Raw genomic sequence first — 22,729 nt, 5'->3', positions numbered from 1 at the left:
GATAACTTTCTTTTAAATTTGTCAAATCAGGCTGATTCAAAGAGGTTAAAGACCTATTTACTAAGAAATGTGCAGGAGTAAGAACCTCAAAATCGTCCTCGTTAGCTGACAAGGGACAAAGTGGTCGAGAATTCAAAATTCCCTCAATTTGCACAATTACCGTTAAGAACTCTTCATAAGTTAAGTTTATTCCCTTAACAACTCTTTTTAGATGGTATTTAAATGACTATAGCTGCCTCCCAAAGACCGCCAAAGTGTGGGGATTTAGGTGGAATAAATTTCCACTCAATGCCTTCTGCAGCTAAATAACCTGCCAGCTTTTCATCTGGTTTTCTAACCATTTCATAAAGTTTTTTAATTTCTTTATTAGCTCCTACAAAATTCTTAGCATTATCTGAAAACAGTTTCGCACATTTACCTCTTCGAGCCATGAATCGTTTTAAAGTCGCTATAAATGAATCAGAAGTCAAATCTGAAACAATTTCTATATGGACAGCTTTAAAACAAAAACATACAAAAATACAAATATAAATTTTTTGTAAAGCACCTTTACGCTGAGCCTTATTCTTAATATAAAACGGCCCACAGAAATCGGCACCAGCACAATTAAAAGTAAAATCTGGAGACACTCTTTCCTTGGGCAAATTGCCCATGATTTGAGTAGGTGCAATTGGTTGGGCTTTGAAACAAATGATACATTGGTGAACGATTCACCTCAAAAAGATATTCACCATCTGCGACACCAGGATCGTCATTGAAGTTTGGCCAGCTAATAGATGAAAGAAAAGACGGTCCATTCCACAAAATGTCCAACTGTTGGATCTTTGAAGGGAAAACTCCTCGTGATATCAAGTCCGCAGGATTCTCAGCAGTATTTACATAAGGCCATTGGAAGTTCTTAGTATACTCGTGAATCTTAGCGACTCGATTAGCCACAAAAGTTTTCAACGATGTAGGTGGAGTTTTGATCCAAGCAAGCACCACAGTGGAGTCCGAGTACAAATGTACTCCATGAATGTCTAGTTGCAAGGATGACAGAACCTTAACGGTAAGCTTGGAAAGCAGATCCGCTGCACACAGCTCCAAACGTGGGATACTAATTTCTTTGATGGGAGCCACTCGAGATTTGCTGCATAAGAGTGACACCTTTATCTCACCAGACCTTGACAAAGACCTGGTGTAGACAGCACAACCATGCGCATTTTTCGAAGCCTCTCCGAAGCCTATCAGGTCTACTTTCAGAACTTTAGAACATAACACATGACGATCTATATTTACATTTTTCAATTGACTCAGTTCAGAACTAAATTTTTCCCACTCTCTATTTAAGTGTAAGGGAACTTCATCGTCCCAACCAATTCTCAAAATCCACAACTTCTGCAAGAACATCTTCGCTGTGATTATCAAAGGTCCTAAGAGGCCTAAAGGATCAAACAATCTGGATATGTCCGATAGCATTGTTCTTTTTGTTGCAGGTCTCACAATTTTTTGAACACTAAAACTAAATGTATCCATTTCAGGATTGAATTGTAATCCCAAAGTTTTTAAAGTTGCTGAGTTGGGGTTATCGAAATTGTATTCTCGGTCCGACGTTGGTACATTTTGTAACAAAACAAGATTATTTGAGCTCCATTTGTGAAGCTCCATACCAGCTGATTTTAACAAATGTATTAACTGATTTTGTAGTTCAATGGCAGAAGATAAATCCTCGGTACCACTGAGTATATCGTCGAAGTAAAAATCTTTGCCAGCAGCAGCGGCTAAAGGATAGTTGTTCTGCTCATCACAGCATATTTGTTTTAGTACTCTGGTCGCCAAGTAAGGGGCGCATTTGGTTCCGTAGGTAACAGTGAGCAACTTAAATACACGTAATTTCTCTTCCTCTAAATCCTTCCATAAAATGCATTTTAAATCACACTGATCTGGATGTATCCAAATTTGACGATACATCTTTTTTATATCAGCTGTGAAAACTACAGAATGTTTTCGAAACCTCAGCAAAATAGCAAACAAATCATCTTGGACAACAGATCCTGAATACAAATTATCATTAAGCGATTGTCCAGATGACGTTGCCTCTGATGCGTTAAAAACAACGCGTAATTTTGTAGTACTACTTTCTGGCCTAAAAACGCCATAATGAGGCATAATGTACCTTGGAGTTTCGCAAGTTGCCTGCATATGCCCCAAATTCTCATACTCAGTTAAAAATTCACTGTTTAGTTGCTTATACTCTGGTTCTCTCTTCAAACGTTGCCATAGTGATTTGAATCTTTTAGTAACAATGTGTTTTGACTCGCCTAAACATGGGAGGGGGGTCTATTTTAAACGGTATTTTAACAACATAGCTTCCATTGTCATTTCTGAAATGTGTTTTCATGAAATGATCTTCACAAATTAAACTCTCATCATTTTGTAATTTATCCCCCTCAACATCTTCAATTTCCCAAAATTTCCTTAAATTTGCATTCAAATATTCTATTACTAACCCACAATGAACAGTAGTTTCGTTTTCTATTGGAACACTTCCGGTAGCAACAAACCCAAATACAGTATTTTGAAAAACAATGTCTGTTCCCGGAAACCTAATTTGACCCGATCTTAAAAGTTCATAGAATATTTGGGCACCTAATAAAATATCCACATCTCCAGGTTCATTGAAACTCACATCCGCTAAATTAAAACTATCTAATTCTAGCGTATCAATGTCAAATTGTTTGGAGGGGATAAAATCTGTTATATGCGGTACTACCAATAGCTCAATTCCCTTTTCAAAGCTTCTGCTTACATTCGAAATTTTCGTTTTTACGATCGAGTTAATAACAGATGATGATTGATTTAGTCCAGAAACCAAAATGTTTCGTCTTTCTTTTTTCAAATTCAGTTTATCGGCTAACCGTTTTGAAATGAAATGACTCATACTACCAACATCCAGCAACGTACGTGCACTCATAAACATTCCTACATTATTTTGAATCATCACATTTGCAGTACTTAATAAAACCAATTTGTTTACATTTAAGTTGGTAGCAGTGAGTGAATGCGTACTGTTCGCAGGTGATTCATTCATCAGTTGCAAAGAATTATGACTGGGATTTTCAATTCACAGAACGAATACATTTGACCTTGGATTTAATCCCACGTTAGCATTTTGCGAACGAGTTTCAGTTTCGGTTTGAGTATTTCCCAAGTGCAAAAGAGTGTTATGTCGTTTTTTGCAAATGAAACAATTGGATTTTGAATAACAGTTAGCAATTTTATGGTGATTTAAACAATTAAAACATAATTGCTTATTTTTAACGACCTCAATTCTCTCATTAACAAGCATATTTTTGAAAACTGGACATACATTCAGGGAATGATTTTCATTAGATTTACAAATTACACATTTCGGAGTTTTAACTTCCGATACAAATGCTTTTTGTGGACTGTATTCTTTACGATATTTTTGCAAATGGTTTACAATTTGCGGTCGTGAAAACACATTACTATCGTTTTTGAATTTTGACGATACATAAATATCGCAATGCCTGGCCAAATCTGGTGGCACATACCAGGATTCTCCTTGTTTCACGCCAATATGAATTTGTAGTTCACGATCTAATGAATCAAATATTTTTTCGGAAACCATGAGTTCACAAACTCCCTTAAAATCATTTACCTTTCTTAATTGACAATAATAATCAAAGGCTGCACTAAGTCGCGATGCAAACTGGATATAGCTTTCGTTTGGACGTTTTTTCGCTTTACGGAAATTATTTAAAACTTCTTGTGGGGTGGATTGAAATTCTTTTAACACTAATTCCTTTAATTTGTCATACATACACAATTCATCTTCATTTAAATATATCATTAAATTGGTAACTTTTTCGCCTAAGATATTTAATAGGATCTCTGATTTGAATTGTTCTGGGACATTTTTGGTTTTGAAAGCTCTTTCAAGCGATTGGAAAAATAAATTATACGACTCTGCTCGTGTAGGAACAGGAATAGTTAAAGTTTTGACACTTTTTATCAAACTTTCTAAGCTAAAATTAGAATCAGAATCGCTATTTGTTACATTAACCTTTTGTGTTACATCTTTTTGTAAATTCGCAAGCTCAAGTTGTTTTTCTAATTGCGCTTTTCCAATTCTAAGTTTCCTAAGTTTCCTAAGTTTTTCCAATTCTACTTTCTGTGCTTCATTTTTCTCGTAATCTTTTTTCTTTTCAATTATTGACTCAACCACAGTTTTTACGAATTCATAATTATCTTTATAGATCTCGCTCTTTTCAATTAAATCTTTAATAGTAACTACTTTGGCACCCGAAGGAATATCAATTTCTAGTTCCTCGGCAACTTCAATTAATTCACTCTTTTTCAGTTTTGAAAGCATTTTGAAAAGAGAACTCTGAATATATGCAACTTATAAAAACGAAACTAATACACAAATTTAGAAAACAAAAGTGTACTCACAGTTACCCTGAAACCAAAACGGACATAATAATCCAATCATCGGATAGTCCAATCATAGGAATTTACACTTTATATCCATTGGAGATCACTCTAAGGATTCAGAAATCACTGAGAACAATATGAAGTAAACACACACGGCAAAACGAAACACTTGCCGACTCTTTCTCAAAACTCAAGATGGTTCAATACTGCGTAGTCGACGGACCACTTAATGTAATTCTCTTCAGATAATTACTCATTTCTTTCTGGTGAACACCATTTTATTTTCGGACACATTTTTTGTGCCACTTAATGTAGACTATTACAGATTAGGACACCTCTCACAATTGGATGTCACGTCTAAGTTCACAGCATCTTTCTACACACACTACGTTCAGATACAAAAAAGAATTAACAGAACTTTGTAATCGACAGATACGCCATCTATCGGCGTGAAGCTGTAACATTGACAGATCCAGATTTTTTTTTTTTTTTTTTTTCATATCTTAATATGTATTAATGAAGCAAATGAGCTGTTTAGGTTTTTCATTTATGGGAAATGAACGATTTAATTCTTTTTAAAAAGGCTGATAACCATCTGATGAATTTATTAGGTTATAAGTAATTTTTTATACTGCAACAGACTCATCTGGTGTTTATATTTAATTCTTGGTAATATTTACTTTAAAGAAATTTTTTAAAAATGAATGTTTTCATTTTAGAAAATAAATATATAACTCATGCTTCCTAAAGTTAGATATAATAAATTTCAAATCATTAAGATGGAACTGACATTTTTACTCGTATGATAATTTTTGCGGCTCAGAAGTTATCTATGTATAAAATATAACTAAATTTTTTATTATTATTATTGTATGTCCATATTTCTTACAATTGTTTATTATTATTAATTTGATAAAATTCAAAATCTCCGTCTGGATGCGATAGTCTGCATTTCGGGAACACAGGACTAAACTTAAATCCTGAATCTGCCTGTTAACATTCGCAATGAATTCCTTATATCCTGAAATTGATTCCACTTACCGTGATATGATGTGGAAGTTTTGAGAGTAGAGAGACAGCATCTGAGTGCTATACGAATTGAAAATATTCCATTACATTTCCATGAGTAAGCTTGACACTCCGCAAGCCATTAACTGTGCGCAGTTTTGTACTGTGTTATAATGCCATATCCTGTTCCTTTCTGCAATATATGCAGTGGAATCCAAAATTAAATTGGTAGGAAGCATTTGACGTATAAATTAACCCTTTAAGCAATCTAGTTACGGAGTGGCTATAAAGAAGATAAGACGAATGAAGCGTATTCAAATTGTCTGTGGAAGAAGCATCCCTTGATATTCGGCAGCTCAAAACTTTCTCATGTGCTTCTTGATAAATGCACTTATGCATTAATAATCATTCGCCATTGGCAAACAGTAGTAATGGAACAGCCTATTCGAGATTTTTTGGCGATACTTTTCATAGATTAATCGCTGTGATGTTATTAATATAGAAGAGTACAAACGACACCCATGTTGATAATGCCCATGCCAAGTATTTGGAGCAGTAGATCTTCCATGAGCTTTGCTTTTAAACAACTGAGCTAAATACAGAATTAATAATGAGTGGGTTTCTTTTTTTTTATTAACTCTATGAGGCTGCTAAGGTGAGAATTCCAATGCTTCAAAATGCGGGGGAATTTTTCTTACAGAATGGACTTGTCCTTTCCATATTAGTAGCTGATCTTGAATTACCTTTCAATTTCCGCGACGTGCTTGAAAACGACCTCATCGGGGCTTTATCGGATGGGACGATTTAAAATGCGATCGCTCTCGTAGGTAAAGCGTTTTTATTTGTTAGTCAGCTCTCTGATTATTAATTCTTTATTCAAAAGATGAATGAAGTGACAACTACTGTTTGTTTTAATTTATATTTATTTTATTTATTTATTGTAACTAGTCTGAAACGTCTGTTTAGTCACTTTATTTAAAAGTCATATTGTGTAATCAAATTTTTTGAAATAATTGGAAAGGCTTTCGATTTCTACGACTGCTTTCTCCACGTTCTTTTCCCAAGAACATATCTGTTCCAACCTGTCACTGTGCTGCCCTCTTGCGGCAAAGGGAAACACACTTAAGTGTATCGTGTAGCGTTAGTGAGAGTGTGTGCGGTAGCAGGGCAGCGCCTGCTAAGCAATGATGACCAGAATAAAGGAAAAAAAAAGAGTCCAAAATTATTCTTGTGTTGTGATTTTTTAATAATGTGATAGCTATCGACATAAATTTAGTGCATGTGTAATCATATCGTCCGTCGAGCCGGAGTGGAAATAGCGATCAGCGATGGATTACGTTTTTTTTGTGTGTGTGTGTGAAAATATGCGAAGTGGATTAGCGTAGGCTTAGGAAACGAAAGTTGTAGCTTGAGTGGTGTTTTCTGTTTCTGTTCTCTGTGTTTTCGCGTATTCTCTCGTCCCAATTCTCAAGGATAATTATTCTGGGTAAGTGTTCAATTACTTAAATTTTCATTATGTCTTTGTCTAATTTGAAGAAAGACGAATTAAAGAGTTTGTGTACGGAATTAAATATTGAATTTGCATCTAAGCATAAAAGCATATTGAATTTGCATCTAAGCATCTAATTTGCATATAAGCAAAAAATTGAGGTTGTGAAAAATTTAATTAAAGAGATTTCAGACGAAAGAAGTAAAAATTCGGATCAAGCCGAAAACGAAAGGCGTTCATTGGAGATTGAAAGGCTTTCGCTTTTGCGTGTAGAGAAATAAATAGAGCTTTTAAAGCTCAAATCCTCATCGTGTGAGCTTAGCGATAATGAACAGAGTTTTACTTTAGAGAATTTAATTAAGAGTATCAAAGTTTTGACGATTCCTGTTCCCAAAAATGCTGAATGTTTTAATCTGTTTTTCAATTCGCTCGAAAAAGCTTTCAAAACAAAAGGAGTTAGTGATAAATTTAAAGAGGAAATTCTATTAAATCTATTAGGGGATAGAATTGGCAATTTAATGGTTTATATCAAAGAAGAAGAGTTGAGTGACTATGAAAAAATTTAATCTATTGTCTTAGAACAATTTCAACCAACTTATCAAGAATGTCTAAAACAATTTAAAAGTGCAGTAAAATTGCCAACAGAAAATTATGTGCAATTTGCTTCAAGAGTTAGATCTGTTTTTGAGTATTACATTCAACTTCGTAATGTGAATGATTTTTCTAAATTGTGTGAGTTAATGGTTTCTGATCAGATTTTTAGCACTCTTCCTCAAGATTTAAAAAGTCATATAAGTATTAAACAAGGAGAATCTGTTTTTAATGTGCAGGAATTAAGTAGAGAATGTGATTTATTTGTGGCTTCTAAAACCGAAACCAAAACTGAGTGCGGTTCGTTTTCCCGCGCATTCATTACGAATAGAAATGAGCAAAGGAATTTCGGTAAAGGAAATTTTGAGAATCGTAATAGAAATGTTTCTAAAGTGTTCTTATCGAATACTAATTCTAAATGCGTTATGTGCCAGAACAACCACTCAATATTTAAATGTCAGGAATTTCAAAAACTTTCTGTTAGTGATAGAGTTGCATTTGTGAAATCCCAAAACTTACGTTTTAAATGCCTCTCACCAATGTGCAATGTGAAAAAGTGTTCTGCAAGAAATTGCTTTTGTAATAAACCTCATAATAGGTTACTTCATTATCCCAGAGAGTTTGATCATTTCAGTGGGAGTGGTAAAACCGAAACTAGTACCATAATTAATAAAGGGGAAAGTTCAACTTTAAGCCCGGAAGTTAATTCCTTTTATCCAACTTCTTGCGCAACTAATGAAAATGTGCAATCGACATTTTCAGCTACGAGTACGGTTGAAAATAAACAAATGAGAACTGTATTGTTAAGCACGGCTAAATTTTATATTCGAGATAAATTTGGGAATCTGCAATGTGTTAGAGGGTTGCTGGATGTAGGAAGTCAGTCCGATATTATGACTTCGGGGTGTGCAAACAGATCAGGGTTAAAACAAGAAAAAATAAAGGTAACAATTTCATGTTTAAATAATTCCTCAATGACTGTTACCAAATTTATTAAAGCTGAAATTTCAAATGCTGATAAGAACTTTAAGCAAAATTTTGAGTTTCTTGTTGTAGATAAAATCACTGAGTTAACCCCAGTTAAATATTTAAGTGTTAAAGAACAAATTCCTTCTAATATTAATTTGGCTGATAATTTTATGGTTCCCCAAAAAGTTGATTGTCTCCTAGGTGCTAAATCGTTCTATCATTTGTTGAGGCCAGAAAAGATCTACTCATCAAATGCAGAGTTGTTTTTTCAAAATAGTGTTTTTGGATTTTTGGCTTGCGGTAGTGTAATGGAATTTGATTCCCCAAAAATTCATTGTGGGTTAATTATTGATGAAGATTTAAACAATACCATGAAACAATTCTGGGAACTAGAAACTGTTGAGTTAGAGACCCCTAAATCCCATGAGGCAAAAATCGCTGAGGAGCATTTTGTTAAAACTCATTATAGAGGGCCTAGTGGAAAATATGTAGTCACAATCCCACTTAAAGAGGAACCTAGTTGTTTAGGCGAGTCTAAAAGTATAGCATTAAAAAGATTAAATTCACTTTGGAGTAAACTATCTCGTGATAAAACTTATTTAAAATTGTATGAAGAATTTATTAATGAGTATGAAAAGTTGGGACATATGAAAGACGTGACGCATGAGACAGAACCAGAAACAGTGTATTACATGCCCCATCATGGAGTATATAGACCAGAGAAAATGACCACTAAGCTTCGTGTAGTATTTAATGCCTCTAGTGAAACTACGAATGGAAATTAATTCAATAGCTTGCACATTAATGGGGGAATTGTGCAGGAGGACTTAATTTCAATTATGATGCGATTCCGCAAACATATATATGCATTTATTGCGGACATTGAAAAAATGTATAGGATGATTTACATTCATCCCAGTCAGCGAAACCTACAAAGAATACTTTGGAAGGACAGTGAGTTTGGTTCAGTGAAAAAGTTTGAACTGTCGACAATTACTTACGGTACTACTAGTGCCCCATTTTTAGCTACTCGAACGCTAATTCAAATTGCAAGGGATGAGGGACACAATTTTCCCCTTGCAGCACCCGTTGTTGAGAAAGATTTTTATGTGGATGATGTGCTATCTCGTGCTAAGACTTTACCCGTATGCATAGAGATGCAACAGCAGCTCACTTCCATGTTAAAACGAGCTGGCATGAACTTGCATAAATGGCGAGGCAATCATCCTCAGTTGTCTACCACTTCTGGATGCAACTACGACTTTGCAGACTGTGATAACAAAACTTTAGGTGTCACGTGGGACCATACTAATGACTGTTTTTGTTTTAAGGTGTCCATAACTTCAACGGATGTTCATACTAAACGAACAGTTCTATCCACAATAGCCAAGTTGTTTGACCCTCTGGGCCTCCTTGGTCCTGTGATTTCACTAGCGAAAATCTTTCTACAAAAATTGTGGCTTCTGAATCTTCAATGGGATGATCAGCTTCCTCCTGAAAATCATAGTGAATGGGAGAAGTTTTCAAACGAGTTACAGTGTATTAACAACATCAAGGTGAGCAGATGTATTCTTCCATTTTCCGACGTCGAAGCCATAGAGCTTCATGGTTTCAGCGACGCTTCTGAAGCTGCCTTTGGAGCTGTTGTGTACTGCAAATCCCAAACACCTGCTGGTGAGGTTGTTGTCAAGATGGTGGCCAGTAAATCCAGAGTGGCTCCACTGAAGAAGCTCACAATCCCGAGATTGGAGCTCTGCGCTGCTGTGCTGCTGGTGAAATTGATGCAGCGTATCCAGTCGGCTCTTCGATTGAAAGTGTCCAATACCTATTACTGGAGTGATAGTATGATTGTGCTGTCATGGATTAAAAAAGAGACGTCCCAGTTAAAAACCTTCGTGGCAAACCGTGTAGCCACACTTCAAGACATTTCGTGTCAGGAGCAGTGGAGACATGTTTCGTCAGGAGATAATCCAGCCGATCTTATCAGTCGTGGTGTAAATCAGTCCAAAATGCTCGAGAGTCACTTGTGGTGGGAAGGCCCTGCCTTTCTAAAAAACAGTTAATATCCGTGCAGAGAAATCTCTGACTCTGTGATAAAGGAGGATGTAGACTGTGAACTCAAAAAAGTTGACTGTGAAAGTGTTTTAGTTACTACATTGAACAATTCATGTGTTACTGATATTCTTAATTGTAGTAATAGTTATACTAAAATATTGCATGTAATAAGTTATGTTTTCAGATTTCTCCACAACTTGAGGAGTCCAACTGAAAGGAGACTGGGTCCCTTGACAACAGAGGAAATTAGGAAGGCTGAAACCTTCATAATAAAGGAAATCCAGAGTAGGGAATTTTCAGAAGAGTTAAGGTGTTTAAATAAAAATAAACCTGTTCTTGACAAAAGTAAGATCAAATGTTTAAACCCCTTTTTAGATGAGGTTGGTGTACTAAGAGTCAATGGCAGAATAAGACATAGTAATGTAAATTTTAACTGTAAGTTCCCAATTATTTTGCCTAAAGGTCATAAATTAACTTAGCTTATTATTGAATTCTTTCATAAAAGATATTTTCATTTAAGCCCTACTGCTTTACTACATTATGTCAGACAAAGTTTCTGGCCAGTTCAAGGTAAGGCAACGTGTAGGAAAGTAGTGCATGATTGTATTAAGTGTTTCAGAGTTAAACCCATAGGAGTTAAACAATTGATGGGCGATTTACCGAAAGAGAGAGTGACTCCTAACTTCCCATTTAATTGCTCTGGAGTAGATTTTTGTGGCCCATTTCTTGTGAAATATAAACATCAAAGAAAGGGCACTTATCATAATGTGTATGTCTGTTTATTTGTATGCTTAGTTACTAAGGCAGTGCACCTCGAGATGGTCACTGATTTAACATCAGATGCCTTCATAGCGTGTTTAAAGAGATTTGTGGCTCGAAGAGGTTTATGTTCGAAATTATTTTCAGATAACGGCACAAACTTCATAGGAGCAAATAAGGAACTTTCTAAGTTATACAATTTAGTTTTAAAACTCGACGATAGTCTTGCTAGTTATTTGTCAACAGAGGGAATTGATTGGAACTTCATTCCACCTAGAGCTCCTAACTTTGGTGGCCTCTGGGAAAGTGGAGTTAAAGCATTTAAATATCATTTCAAACGCATTTTAGGTAATTCCAAGAGCTATGAAGAATTCCTAACAGTTATTACGCAAATAGAAGGAATTCTAAATTCTAGACCACTTGCACCTCTGTCGTCCGATATCGATGTGTATGACGTGTTAACCCCTGCTCATTTCTTAATTGGCAGATCCTTAAATACTGTTGTAGAGCCAAATTTAATCGAAGTTAAAGACAATCGATTATCCAATTGGAAAAAACTGACAAAATTAATTCAAATGTTTTGGAGAAAATGGCATATACAGTATCTTAATAATTTGCAACAGAGGTCCAAGTGGAAGGTAGAAAAAGATAATGTAAAAATCAATGAGTTAGTGCTTCTTAAAGATGAAAACCTACCCCCTCAAAATTGGGCATTAGGTAGAATAATTGAGTGTTATCTGGGTGAAGATAAAAGGGTCAAGTTGTAAAAGTTAAAACTCAATCTGGAGTTTATAAAAGAGCTATTTCAAAAATTTGTATTTTACCTATTGATGTGTAATCTTATATTAGGGTTCTTTATTGTGTGATTACTGTTATTACCTTGTAATGTGTAGTGTTTAAAATCTGAATTTGTGTGTTTTTATTCAGCATTGTGCATTGAATTGTGATATTCCATAGTTTTTCCTTGTGTGTGTGTGTTGACAACATTATGTCAAGGCGGGCGGTATGTTCCGACCTGTCACTGTGCTGCCCTCTTGCGGCAAAGGGAAAAACACTTCAGTGTATCGTGTAGCGTTAGTGAGAGTGTGTGCGGTAGCAGGGCAGCGCCTGCTAAGCAATGATGACCAGAATAAAGGAAAAAAAAGAGTCCAAAATTATTCTTGTGTTGTGATTCTTTAATAGTGTGATAGCTATCGACATAAATTTAGTGTATGTGTAATCAATATCATCTAAAAGGTGTGACGGGCTTCACGACCCCGAAGTACTCTAGTGATTTGGTCTGCCTTCCAGATTCTCCCTCCCTTTGCTTGCTGTTTTCTGCTTTCTTTCTTCCTTCCTCGACGGCAACCGAAGGATCTCCCCATGAGAAACTGTCGCCGATCTGTATATTTCTCGATTCTCATGAAAGACAAGCCCACAGGTATTGACCGTGCGTGGTGAGCCATTAGACGGGTGGTGCACTGTTGATCCTCATCGCAACAACTTCGACAGTTATTTTAACTCTTGGCTAATATGCTGGGATCAAGCGAAAAGGCCAATCTTTTGAGCTTGGCATTAAGGGTGGTTAATGTGGATTCCTGGAAATGACTCTTAGCATATAGGTTTCTGCTAGCACGAAGATAAGTGCTGAGGCTAGAAGCACACAGAGCCAGTATTTACCTTCCCTTTTGGACTTCGTGACGGAAAGTGCTGTCAGGGCCAAAATTCAACTATTTCTTTGCATGAGAACTTTTGAAAAATTTTCTGGTGTTGAAGCTGCGGAACTTGAGGGATATAACATAGACTGCTTAAGTAAATTTGTAAGATACTTAATCCTGACATCAAATGATAAATCTAGAAGCTTGTCTTCTGTTTCTCCTTTCGCTATATACAAAGAGATTACTTATATCAGTGGAGAATTAGAGTTGCTTAAGAACCAAAATTTGGTGATTTCCTGATAGAAAATTTGTCTCCGACTCAAATAAAATCCTTTCTTAATGCAAAAACTCTGCCTGATGCTCCTAACTCTCTGTTATTCCACACAGGAGTTTGAACTGTGTTCTAGGATTAATACTTGAATTTGACTTTTGAATATATAAGATTCTGATACCCTTGAAGGTATCACTGATCATGGCGTCATTCCTTTTCGACGCATTACTGCAAGGAAAGATGTAGAATGTCATCCTACTATCCACATAATTTTAACGTTCAACAAAACTCAACTGCCGAAGTCAGTTAAAGTTGAATACTTGCTCTGTCGTCTCCGCCCTTTCTTCTCAAATCCAATGTGATATTACAAGTAGAAACTTTTTGGACATTCAATGACGAGGAAATCTTGTGTGTGCTAGATGTGCTTACATTACTGATTGTTAACTAGAGTTGATACCTGATGTTGCTGATATTGCAAAATCCTAGGAGACAGAAGAATCTATAGACGAAGAATTAATGGAAGACTTCAAATGGCAGCAGTCTAAAGATGAAGAGCTGTTGAACCAAAATCTTGGTTTGAAATGGAAGTTATGAAATAACAACGTGAAAAAAAGCTGATATTAACTGTTGCTTGGAAACAATAACATTGGTCAAAAGAACTTACCTTTGTCACTTGTTAATTTTAAGAAAATAGTTTTTAAGTATTTGTAACGTGCTTTATAGATTCTTGAAATTTTTAAGCTTTTCCACTGTTCTATTGTTTTAGAATCAAAATTTCATCATATATTTGCTCTTATATCGGTTCTCAATTTGGTACTTTTATGGTATCATATCATAAATTTGAACGCTTAGAGCAATATAATCAAAAAATGATTTTTGATTCATAAAAATTCATGTCCATTCACTCATTCAATCTCCTGTAATCACTCATTCAATAACCTGTAAATTTGTTAGTTATATATTTCCTTATTTCTAATAAATAACTTGCGGCCAACATAATATGAGTCCATATTCCCACGTAGAATGAACCTGAAAAAACCCGATCCTTGATGTTTTATTAAAATATATTTACATTCTCTTCCAAAACTATACCAGGGACAGACCGTTGATAAGATGACAACACATTTCTTCTAAAACTTCCAGAAAATATCAATGAAAGAAAATGCCCTGAGCATTCCAGAACTGATAGCAATTCGTATGACTACAGTTTTTAAAGGACTGAGCTGGAATTTAAGTCAACGTTAACAAGATTTTCTTGAAATGCGTCATTTATTGTTGGAAGACACATTTATAACCAATAGATCTTGAAATGCGTCATTTATTGTTGGAAGACACATTTGTAACCAATAGATCTTGAAATGCGTCATTTATTGTAAAGAAACTCCATTTTTTTTCTTTGTCAGTCAGAAATTTTTTTCAATTTTAGTTTCAATAAGTTTAAAAGAAATGTTTTCTTATTTGTTGATTTAAAATTTAATTAATCTAAAGTCTATCTCTATAAGAGGAGTCATTTTCGAAAAAAAGAGCATGTACTCAATAATGTTGACATTGATACAATATGATTAGTGAGATTATTTTGAAGAATGAAGATGGATTTCATTCATTAGCCATAATAAAAAGACATAAATCCTAATTTTTGAAAATTCTAAGTCAGGGTTTTTGAGATTCAAATCAATTTAAAAATGAAATATTTCTCTTTACAAAGATTAAAAAGAAAAAATCTCCTTTGCAGTATAAAATATTTGCATATTTTCTTATAATAAATTGCAATAAAATCTGCATTTCAAATATATATAATGAACCAAGTTTCTGTAATTTATCAGTGTTTCCTTGAGTTACTTTATTTCCCTATTCATAAGTAAATTAGCATTTGCAGTAGATCATAAAAGGTGAAGAAAATCAGATATTAATAAATAAAACGAATACAAGAATCTCTTGACTTATGAGAACGAAAGAAAGAATCTCTTCTATCCAAATCAGTAAGAACTATGTTTGAATGAATTTTTCTGAATTAGTTTGTAATATCGTCCAAAATGAAACTTTCTTTTTAAATTATACTCATCTCAGAATTCATGTCTAGAATCATTTATTTCAGGAGACTGATTTCTTTCTGGCTTTTCGAACGCTGCGCAGTCCCTTAACTACTTTCGAAATCAATAAACCATTAAGTTAAGCAGTTTAAATGGTGCTCCCTTGGACAGAAAGTTTCATCTAAACTTCCCACGTAGTTACTCGAGTAAATGGTTTTTCCGGCGCTATTTCTAAAACTTACACTGTCATTTCTCTTAGCCAAACGGCAGTATTTCGTAAGGTTTTACCCGGAGAGCCGCAGAACTTTTTAACGACAAAACGCAGAAAGGAGCTTTCTTACATGACAAACTGTCGAAACCATAAAAACAATTTTCCAGATCAAAGAATTTCATATACCTCCTTCCTCCACCTCCTTCCCTCTATTCTCTTCTACCATTCTCGGAGAAATTCGGCGTGAAGCTGAAATCTACTTCACGGCGGCCTACTTCTCCCCCTCTAGTACCACCCAGAACAAACTTCCCAAACTGCAGTACAGACTGTAAGAGTATAGTCCATGGACATGTGGAAAAATAATAACAACAAAAATAAAATTGAACTAGGAATGTGTAAAGGAGGAAGGAAAAAAGTGAAAGAAATAGTAGAAAAGAAAGGAAAAAAAAGTACCCTGAACGAAGCCTGGTTCATGCCAGCCTGATATCAATAGCCCTTGGAACGTGGCGCACTGTTCGTAGAAATCTGCTCCCCCCCCCCCAATAGAGCAGGGTAAAAGTTTGTCGCGAACGTTATAAAAAACTCGGGCTGTTTGATAAATGATTTTCTTTTCAAGTACTGCTTATATTCCTCCCAACACAGCTACTAGGGGAACTAGAACTTCTCAAACAGATGGTTTTTAAGTTCCTCTTTTTTACACAAAATAAGAGAAATTCGGGTATGTCTGAGGCATGGCAATTTTGCTTATTTTCTCCCCATATATCGCTATCCCATTTTTTTTTTTATTGTTATGCCTCAAGACTGCTTTGGCAAAGCGCCTTTGAAAAATGGTCTCTAAGTTTATTTATATAAGACAATTTTTCTCTTTTTATTATATTTTCCCTAGTTTTTGTAAGAATGTTTGGTGCATTTTCTATTGAGCCCAGTAACGTGTTGAAAGGGCTAAGCGGAGTTGTCTCTGCCTTCATTATTTATGCCTTTAACGGGTGAAAGTGCTGTGTTTCTGACGGCTTCGAGTCCCATTGATAGCATCGGATTGTGTGAACAGACTGCAAAGAATGTTAGGAGAATTTCACTCAGCTGTTTGGAGAAAAAATCAGCTGCAGAGGAATATGAATGACTCTGAAAATTTGAGAGGAAGTAATAGATTTATATCTCCAAACGTCCCCCCTCCCTTAAAATATATTTGTTTGGAGCTCCAAGGTGCACTTTAAAAATAAATTGCAGAAGTAATATACAAAATTGCTAAAACATGAAGGCTCATATACAGCAGAGTCATAAATAAACTTTGCTGTTTAAGAAGACGCTCCGGGCGGTTGCAGTTTTTGAAGGATTGGGTTGGAATTTATGTTTCAAGCATTTCAAAATATGAGCTCGAAGTTTTTCCCAAATAAGTTTACTGCTGCAACTTCTGCAGGTACAATTTCTGATTTTTGGATGCTTTAAGAAAAAATATTTTTCATCACCTTCATAAAATTACATTTCTCGCAACACGAATAAAGAATATTCCTCGAAAATCAATTTAGAATATTGAAGTTAATTTCGACTACCGATGCGAAATGACTCAAACAGATTTATACATAATCATGTAACCATTTTCTCGTTCATTAAAGCATTATTTCGTACTTTATAAAACGTATTAAGTTAACTTCTACTGACAAGTGATATAAAATTCAAAATTTTTCTCGCAAAGCTAATTTTTTAAATGAATCAAAAGCAAGAGTGTCTTAGTAGTAATTTTTGTTTTAAATTAATAAAATTGATGAGTAATTTTTTAAATTTAAGTCCATGCATAGCTCTGAAATGTCGTTTTTAATTTAAAGTATACAAAATATTGTAACAGTCAAAAATTTATCCTTAAAATTTTAATGAATATTCATGTTTTAAACTCTTAATTCGAAAAAAAAAATCTTTTACATTATATCTATTGTTTTTGAGATTCCGAAAACTCCATGAGAGGGATGAAATTTAACATGCAAATTTTACATTAAAATAATAATGTTGTGCAAATTTTTAAACGAAATCACTGGGGGGGGGGGAAGGGTTTATAACTGTCCTTGGATATGAGAACTTAGAAAACTTATTGGAAACATAGGAACACACCAAGCAAGACTAATTCAATTCGGCATATGCAATCAGAATTATAAATATGCATCATTTTTTGAGCGAAGTCCATAATTAGGTTGAACGTTGTGAAAGCGATGACTCAAATATGTAATATGAATTTTTACTTGTGATCTTTTAACTAAAAAATATGTATAAAATGATATATTAAGTCAATCAACTTATTATTGATTCAGATACAAAGAAAGCACCAGATATGCTTTATGGTAGAGCCAAGTAGGCTCATAGCATGTGAAATGTACGGCAAATGAATATTTTGGATATTTTTCTCTAAAGAGATGAATGTGCATTGGGATTTCCTCCTATGTAATGCCAAGTGAAGAGAGGGGGTGGACTACCTCCCATTGGCACTTACCAGAAGAGAAATTTCAGCGAAGAAGGGGTCTCATGGATGAGAACTCACTGTTCGAAATCAGTAAACTGTTCTTCAGTGATTCGCCCACCCGTTATCTGTCTGTCACTGACATATCTGTCAGACCTCCCCCCCCCCACTTCCTGCCATGCCATGGAATAGAAAAGCTCACCCTCCCACCCACCCCGCCTCTCTATTCTTCTCGGCATTGTGCGAGCTATCCCTTCACATGGAATAGCGAAATCATGACAAGACGGAATTTTAATCAAAACTTGGCATATATGAGTGCCAGGTTCAGTCGATGTTGCTTTGGGCGAGTCATTGGGGGATCTGTAATGTGGAAAGATTGGCGGTGAATTTGTCAGCGGCGTTTTATAGATTTCTTAAAAGCTTTTTCATAATAGAACAATTTCATTTTAAGAGTGTTCTAGAATGAAAATTGTACTCCGTGACTTCGATGGGGATCAGAATTAATTTGAGATGAGTTTGAAAGAACACTTTGATTTGCTCAAAAAGAAATAATTCATTTTTTTATTGCTTAGCTAAGAGCATCATTTTATTAGTTAATTGTTTATGACCAATTCATTCACCATTATTCGATAATTATTTTAATTATTTATTGAATATTTTTTAAATCATATTCTGTCTTCTGTGGTGCCTAAATAAAGAGGAACACTATAAAATCTGATTGTATTTTTGAAATTTGTTATTTCTTATATATCGCTTTACATAAAAATATGTCCCTGTTCAGAAAGCGAAATGTATAACGCAAAATCCAGTTTGTCACAATTCGATCATTGGAATGTTTTTAAGTTGCTTCATAAAGCAAAATAGAAAAAAAAAGAAAAAAAAAGAAAGAAAGAAAGGAAAAAAAGGAGGAATGAATAGAAAAAAAAAGGGGGGGGGAGAAGCAGCGGGATGCATAAGCAAATACCAGAAGAGAAAGTGGCAGATTTCTCTCTTTGACTCTCTAGCATATTCTTATATGTTTATAAAAGTGTGGCGTATTTTGCGTTTTGTTCTGTAGTGAAGAAGACAGAGCATGCACTTTGTCCCTTCTGATTGCCACCAAAATTTGATCCAGATCAATATTTTCGGTTACATGACACCTGAAAACACGTTAAAGATTTGATCATGATATTATTTTCAAAAAAAAAAAAAAAAAAAAAATCCCACGTGTTTTTTTTTTTACTTTTTTTCTTTTTTTTTCTTCCTTTCTTTTCCTTTTTGGTAAGGGGAGGTGACCAGTTAGGATTTTAAATCTCTTCATTAAAATATTAAAATTCGGCAAAGTAGGGAAACCCAATTTTTTATCAATCAAAATACTTTATCTTTGTGCACTTCTCATTCTAGAAATTAAAAAAGGGATAGGCCAGATAAATGAATCGAAAATTTATTTTTCTCATAGGGTCAAACTACAAAAAATTAAGCTAAAATGGGATCAGATTTCGTCATCTCTTGTCATACCTTAGAGAAATGAATGAATGAATTAAATGAACGATTCAATCATTTAAGGAATCAATTCATCAAGATCGTTTTTGAAAATTCTGCGATAATGGCTTTTCGACATTTTATATTGGTATATGGAACAGTGACGTAAATAATTGCCTAAACGTTGACAGGTAAATTTGGAAAAAACTAAACATGAAAACTCAATAACAGTATTCTTTAATCTCTCAAATGAGGCTCAATAAAATTTCTAAATACCGCTTAAAATGAGATTTTGGATGAGAAACAAAAAAGTGTTTTCCCTTTTCCAAATAATTGCAAATAATATCTAAATCAATCGTCTATGGATGATTAATATCTAGCCTTTCATACTAAATGTATAACTTATTAAGGTCACAGGCAAATTCATTTTATCACTGCGAGTTTACTCTAAGCTCATACGCTGAATTAGCAATTTTATAATAAACCAAAATAATTTCTTGATGAATGACAGTTATGCCAACACGCAACATTTGATACTCAAAATCAATGGTGTTAATGACTATCAATCTAGATCAGTAATTTACTTACGAATTAATTTATCACTAAAACCTATCATTTTCCTTAACTTTGGAAAATGTCACCTAAAACCTATTATCCAAAACCTATCACTTGTCATCCACACACATTTAAACAAAGGATCATATTAACTTCCCTACAGTGAATCATTGATTTACTAAATAATCAATGAAATCTCGCAGTTATTTCAATCGGAACAAAAACAGCCCTTAGTTTAATAAACCCAAACGGTAGCGAACCTGAAAAGTGCTGTTTTTCTAACCATATGTTTCTGACAAAGGAAATGAATGACAGATATGCCATGCCGAGATGTTTTCCTTGGACACCTCAAAATAACATAAACGGGGTTGGTATCGGGGGGGAAATATATGTTGCAGCCATAATATTAATCGTGCTATACCACCGTTTTTCGTTTTGTTCTGATTTATTTCTTCTGTTTCTTCCGACGAAATATTCTTACCTTGCGATCACTATTCTAATTGCCCCGTTGATTACATATCAGAGGCAAAACTGTAAACTTCGGAGTCGAGAGGAATGGAAATTATTCTAATGCTAACTCGCAAATTCACAACGGAGATTTGTTTCTTTTCAAGTTTTTGTTTAACAAACATTTAAGTAATTCTTTTCAAATAGGCTTTTTCTAACGTACAGATTTCTAAAACTTGTTCCGTCTTCCAAATAACCATTTGCCTCGACTCATGAGGACGACAGTAATCAACGCAATTAAGAATTCAGGAAAATGTATCAGTATGAGGATTCATTTGATATAAAGAATTGTCCCAAGAAACACCGAATAATATTTTGTGTGCTCAAGATATGGAATTTTTCTCGTAAGCAAAATAAAAAAAAAAAAAAAAAAAAAAAACTTTTACTATTGTTACGTTGCCACTTTCGCTTCAGGAAAATCTTACAGATATTTCAAATTACTGTATATATTTTTAAGCGCATAATTATTATTTTATCATATCACTTTAAACGAGCAATTCTTGTATATATATATATATATATATATATATATATATATATATATATATATATATATATATATATATATATATATATATATATATATATATATATATATATATCGTGCATCTAGAAAACGACTCTAACGATTTGGATGAAATATCATATTTAGATAAGGATTTGCTTTTTCAGTTTATCTATATAGATGTGTTTCCCTGAAAAAAAAAAGCGATTTTAAGCACCAAAAAAGCACATTTTTTAAAAATAACTCTTTGAGTCTTTTTCTATCTACTCTCATGCTGGCAATGCCATATAGTGCCATCTCGTAAATTTTTATTCCCTCTTGCGTTGCGTTAAGACCCGAGTTCACTAAGGTAAAACTGTGTGCAAGTTCAAAAATAGAAGTAATGATAAATAAACTGTAAAATGAATAATGTAATATAACAGATTGCTTCCAATAATATGTTAAACTAAGGGCATTCATGATTTTTATTTTTTATTTAAAGGACCTATCAATATGTACGTCAGACTGAAAATGCATACCTCAAATATTCATATGTAATCAGCATGTGATTCATATCTAATTATTTTCTCCGAAAAAACAGAACTTAAAAAAATTGTCGAGCGAAACTTGTACTCCCACGCACTGAACATGTGAACGCATTTATAAGACTGACAAGTTATCACGACAAGCGAACTCTCTTCGTTTTAATGGTCATCTTTTTCTACTTAACTTTCACTGGATGCTATCTTACTGAAACACAATCTAAAATTTAAAAAGTTGTAGGATATTCCGACAAAACACTGCAGTACAATAATATTTAGGGCTCAATTCATTCCTCTTTATTGCGTCAGTTGTTAAATTTTGCTCGTACCGACTTTTTTAAAAAAGCAGCAAAAAAAAAAAAACCCATACGTTAAAACATTTAAGATTTTGAAATATATTAAATTATTAGTATGTAATAAAACGACAAATCTAATATTTTATTTACTTCGTCACAAGAGAGCCATTAAAATATCCTTTTTGATTATTCGCAATTTCGCTAGTTTGTTTCACGCTGTTATATAAAAAAAATCCAAAATTATGTATATATATAAAAAAAAAACTGGAAGAAACTAGAAATCAGTTAAAATATAAAAACAATCTTTTAAATTTTAAAGAAGTGTAAAAATAATTTTGAAAAGACGACATCCTTCGGAAGTTTGCTGAAATATTTTTTGGATAAATTTTTAATTAATTAAAATCTATTAGAAATTTTGGAAAATTATAGTTATTAAAATTATTAATTAAAGGAATCTCTTTATAAATCAGCACCAACTACCGAAGAAATAAGCTACTTACTCTACTTAAATTAATATAAAATTTGATAGCTCTAATCCAATAGTTTAGGACTTACAGTTGAATCATTTTCGCTTCATGAACCAGTATTAATAGTATGCCAAACCGATATCAAAACCTGATGATATATACACACAATCCTCTAAGAATACATTTTTCACGCACTTTAACGTTTGCTACCCTCAAGAAATTTTAATTATTTTTGGTACGTTTTTTATTTTTTAAATACGTTTTCGATTCTATTATTAAATCTTTTTTAATATATCTCTCATGTTGGTTCATGATAATACGTTGCAATTGGCATTAAAAAAATGAAACGTGTCTTTAGATGAATGTATCTCATGCTTAAATAACTATTTTAATCATCCATTCAACATCTGTTTGTCATGAATGCGCTTGATTTCAAAAATGATGATTAAAAATAAAGTTTAAAAAGTATAATACTTGGCAGTAGGGAGAAAAGGAGAGTTCTGATACAGTTTGA

General features: G+C 33.9%; 3 protein-coding genes across 3 annotated transcripts; 2 read left to right on the top strand and 1 right to left on the bottom strand.

Annotated features, from left to right (window-relative positions):
- Positions 1-606: 606 nt before the first annotated feature.
- On the bottom strand, positions 607-2,181 carry LOC129966478 (uncharacterized). Its single transcript, XM_056080905.1, has one exon. The coding sequence runs from the start codon at positions 2,179-2,181 to the stop codon at positions 607-609; it is 1,575 nt and encodes a 524-aa protein (XP_055936880.1).
- A 6,960-nt stretch (positions 2,182-9,141) lies between these two features.
- On the top strand, positions 9,142-10,557 carry LOC129966477 (uncharacterized). The gene is made up of 2 exons (XM_056080904.1): positions 9,142-9,201; positions 9,982-10,557. The coding sequence occupies exons 1-2, from the start codon at positions 9,142-9,144 to the stop codon at positions 10,555-10,557; spliced, it is 636 nt and encodes a 211-aa protein (XP_055936879.1).
- Positions 10,558-11,367: 810 nt separating this feature from the next.
- LOC129966476 (uncharacterized) lies at positions 11,368-15,789 on the top strand. Its single transcript, XM_056080903.1, has 2 exons — positions 11,368-11,946; positions 15,625-15,789. The coding sequence occupies exons 1-2, from the start codon at positions 11,368-11,370 to the stop codon at positions 15,787-15,789; spliced, it is 744 nt and encodes a 247-aa protein (XP_055936878.1).
- Positions 15,790-22,729: the final 6,940 nt, after the last annotated feature.

Source organism: Argiope bruennichi, chromosome 4, assembly GCF_947563725.1.
Source record: "Argiope bruennichi chromosome 4, qqArgBrue1.1, whole genome shotgun sequence".
In the NCBI taxonomy this organism is placed as follows: Eukaryota; Metazoa; Arthropoda; class Arachnida; order Araneae; family Araneidae; genus Argiope; species Argiope bruennichi.
The sequence above is the reverse complement of the archived record's forward strand: the minus strand, read 5'-3'. Positions and strand labels throughout refer to the sequence as shown.

Excerpts from the sequence above, each read along its gene's own strand:
- LOC129966478 (XM_056080905.1), bottom strand. The coding sequence starts at position 2,181 with ATGCAGGCAACTTGCGAAACTCCAAGGTACATTATGCCTCATTATGGC.
- LOC129966477 (XM_056080904.1), top strand. The coding sequence starts at position 9,142 with ATGAAAGACGTGACGCATGAGACAGAACCAGAAACAGTGTATTACATG. Across the intron at positions 9,202-9,981 it reads ATTACATGCCCCATCATGGA|CTTCCTCCTGAAAATCATAG; the intron begins GTATATAGACCA and ends TGGGATGATCAG.
- LOC129966476 (XM_056080903.1), top strand. The coding sequence starts at position 11,368 with ATGGTCACTGATTTAACATCAGATGCCTTCATAGCGTGTTTAAAGAGA. Across the intron at positions 11,947-15,624 it reads AACAGAGGTCCAAGTGGAAG|ATCAAAGAATTTCATATACC; the intron begins GTAGAAAAAGAT and ends ACAATTTTCCAG.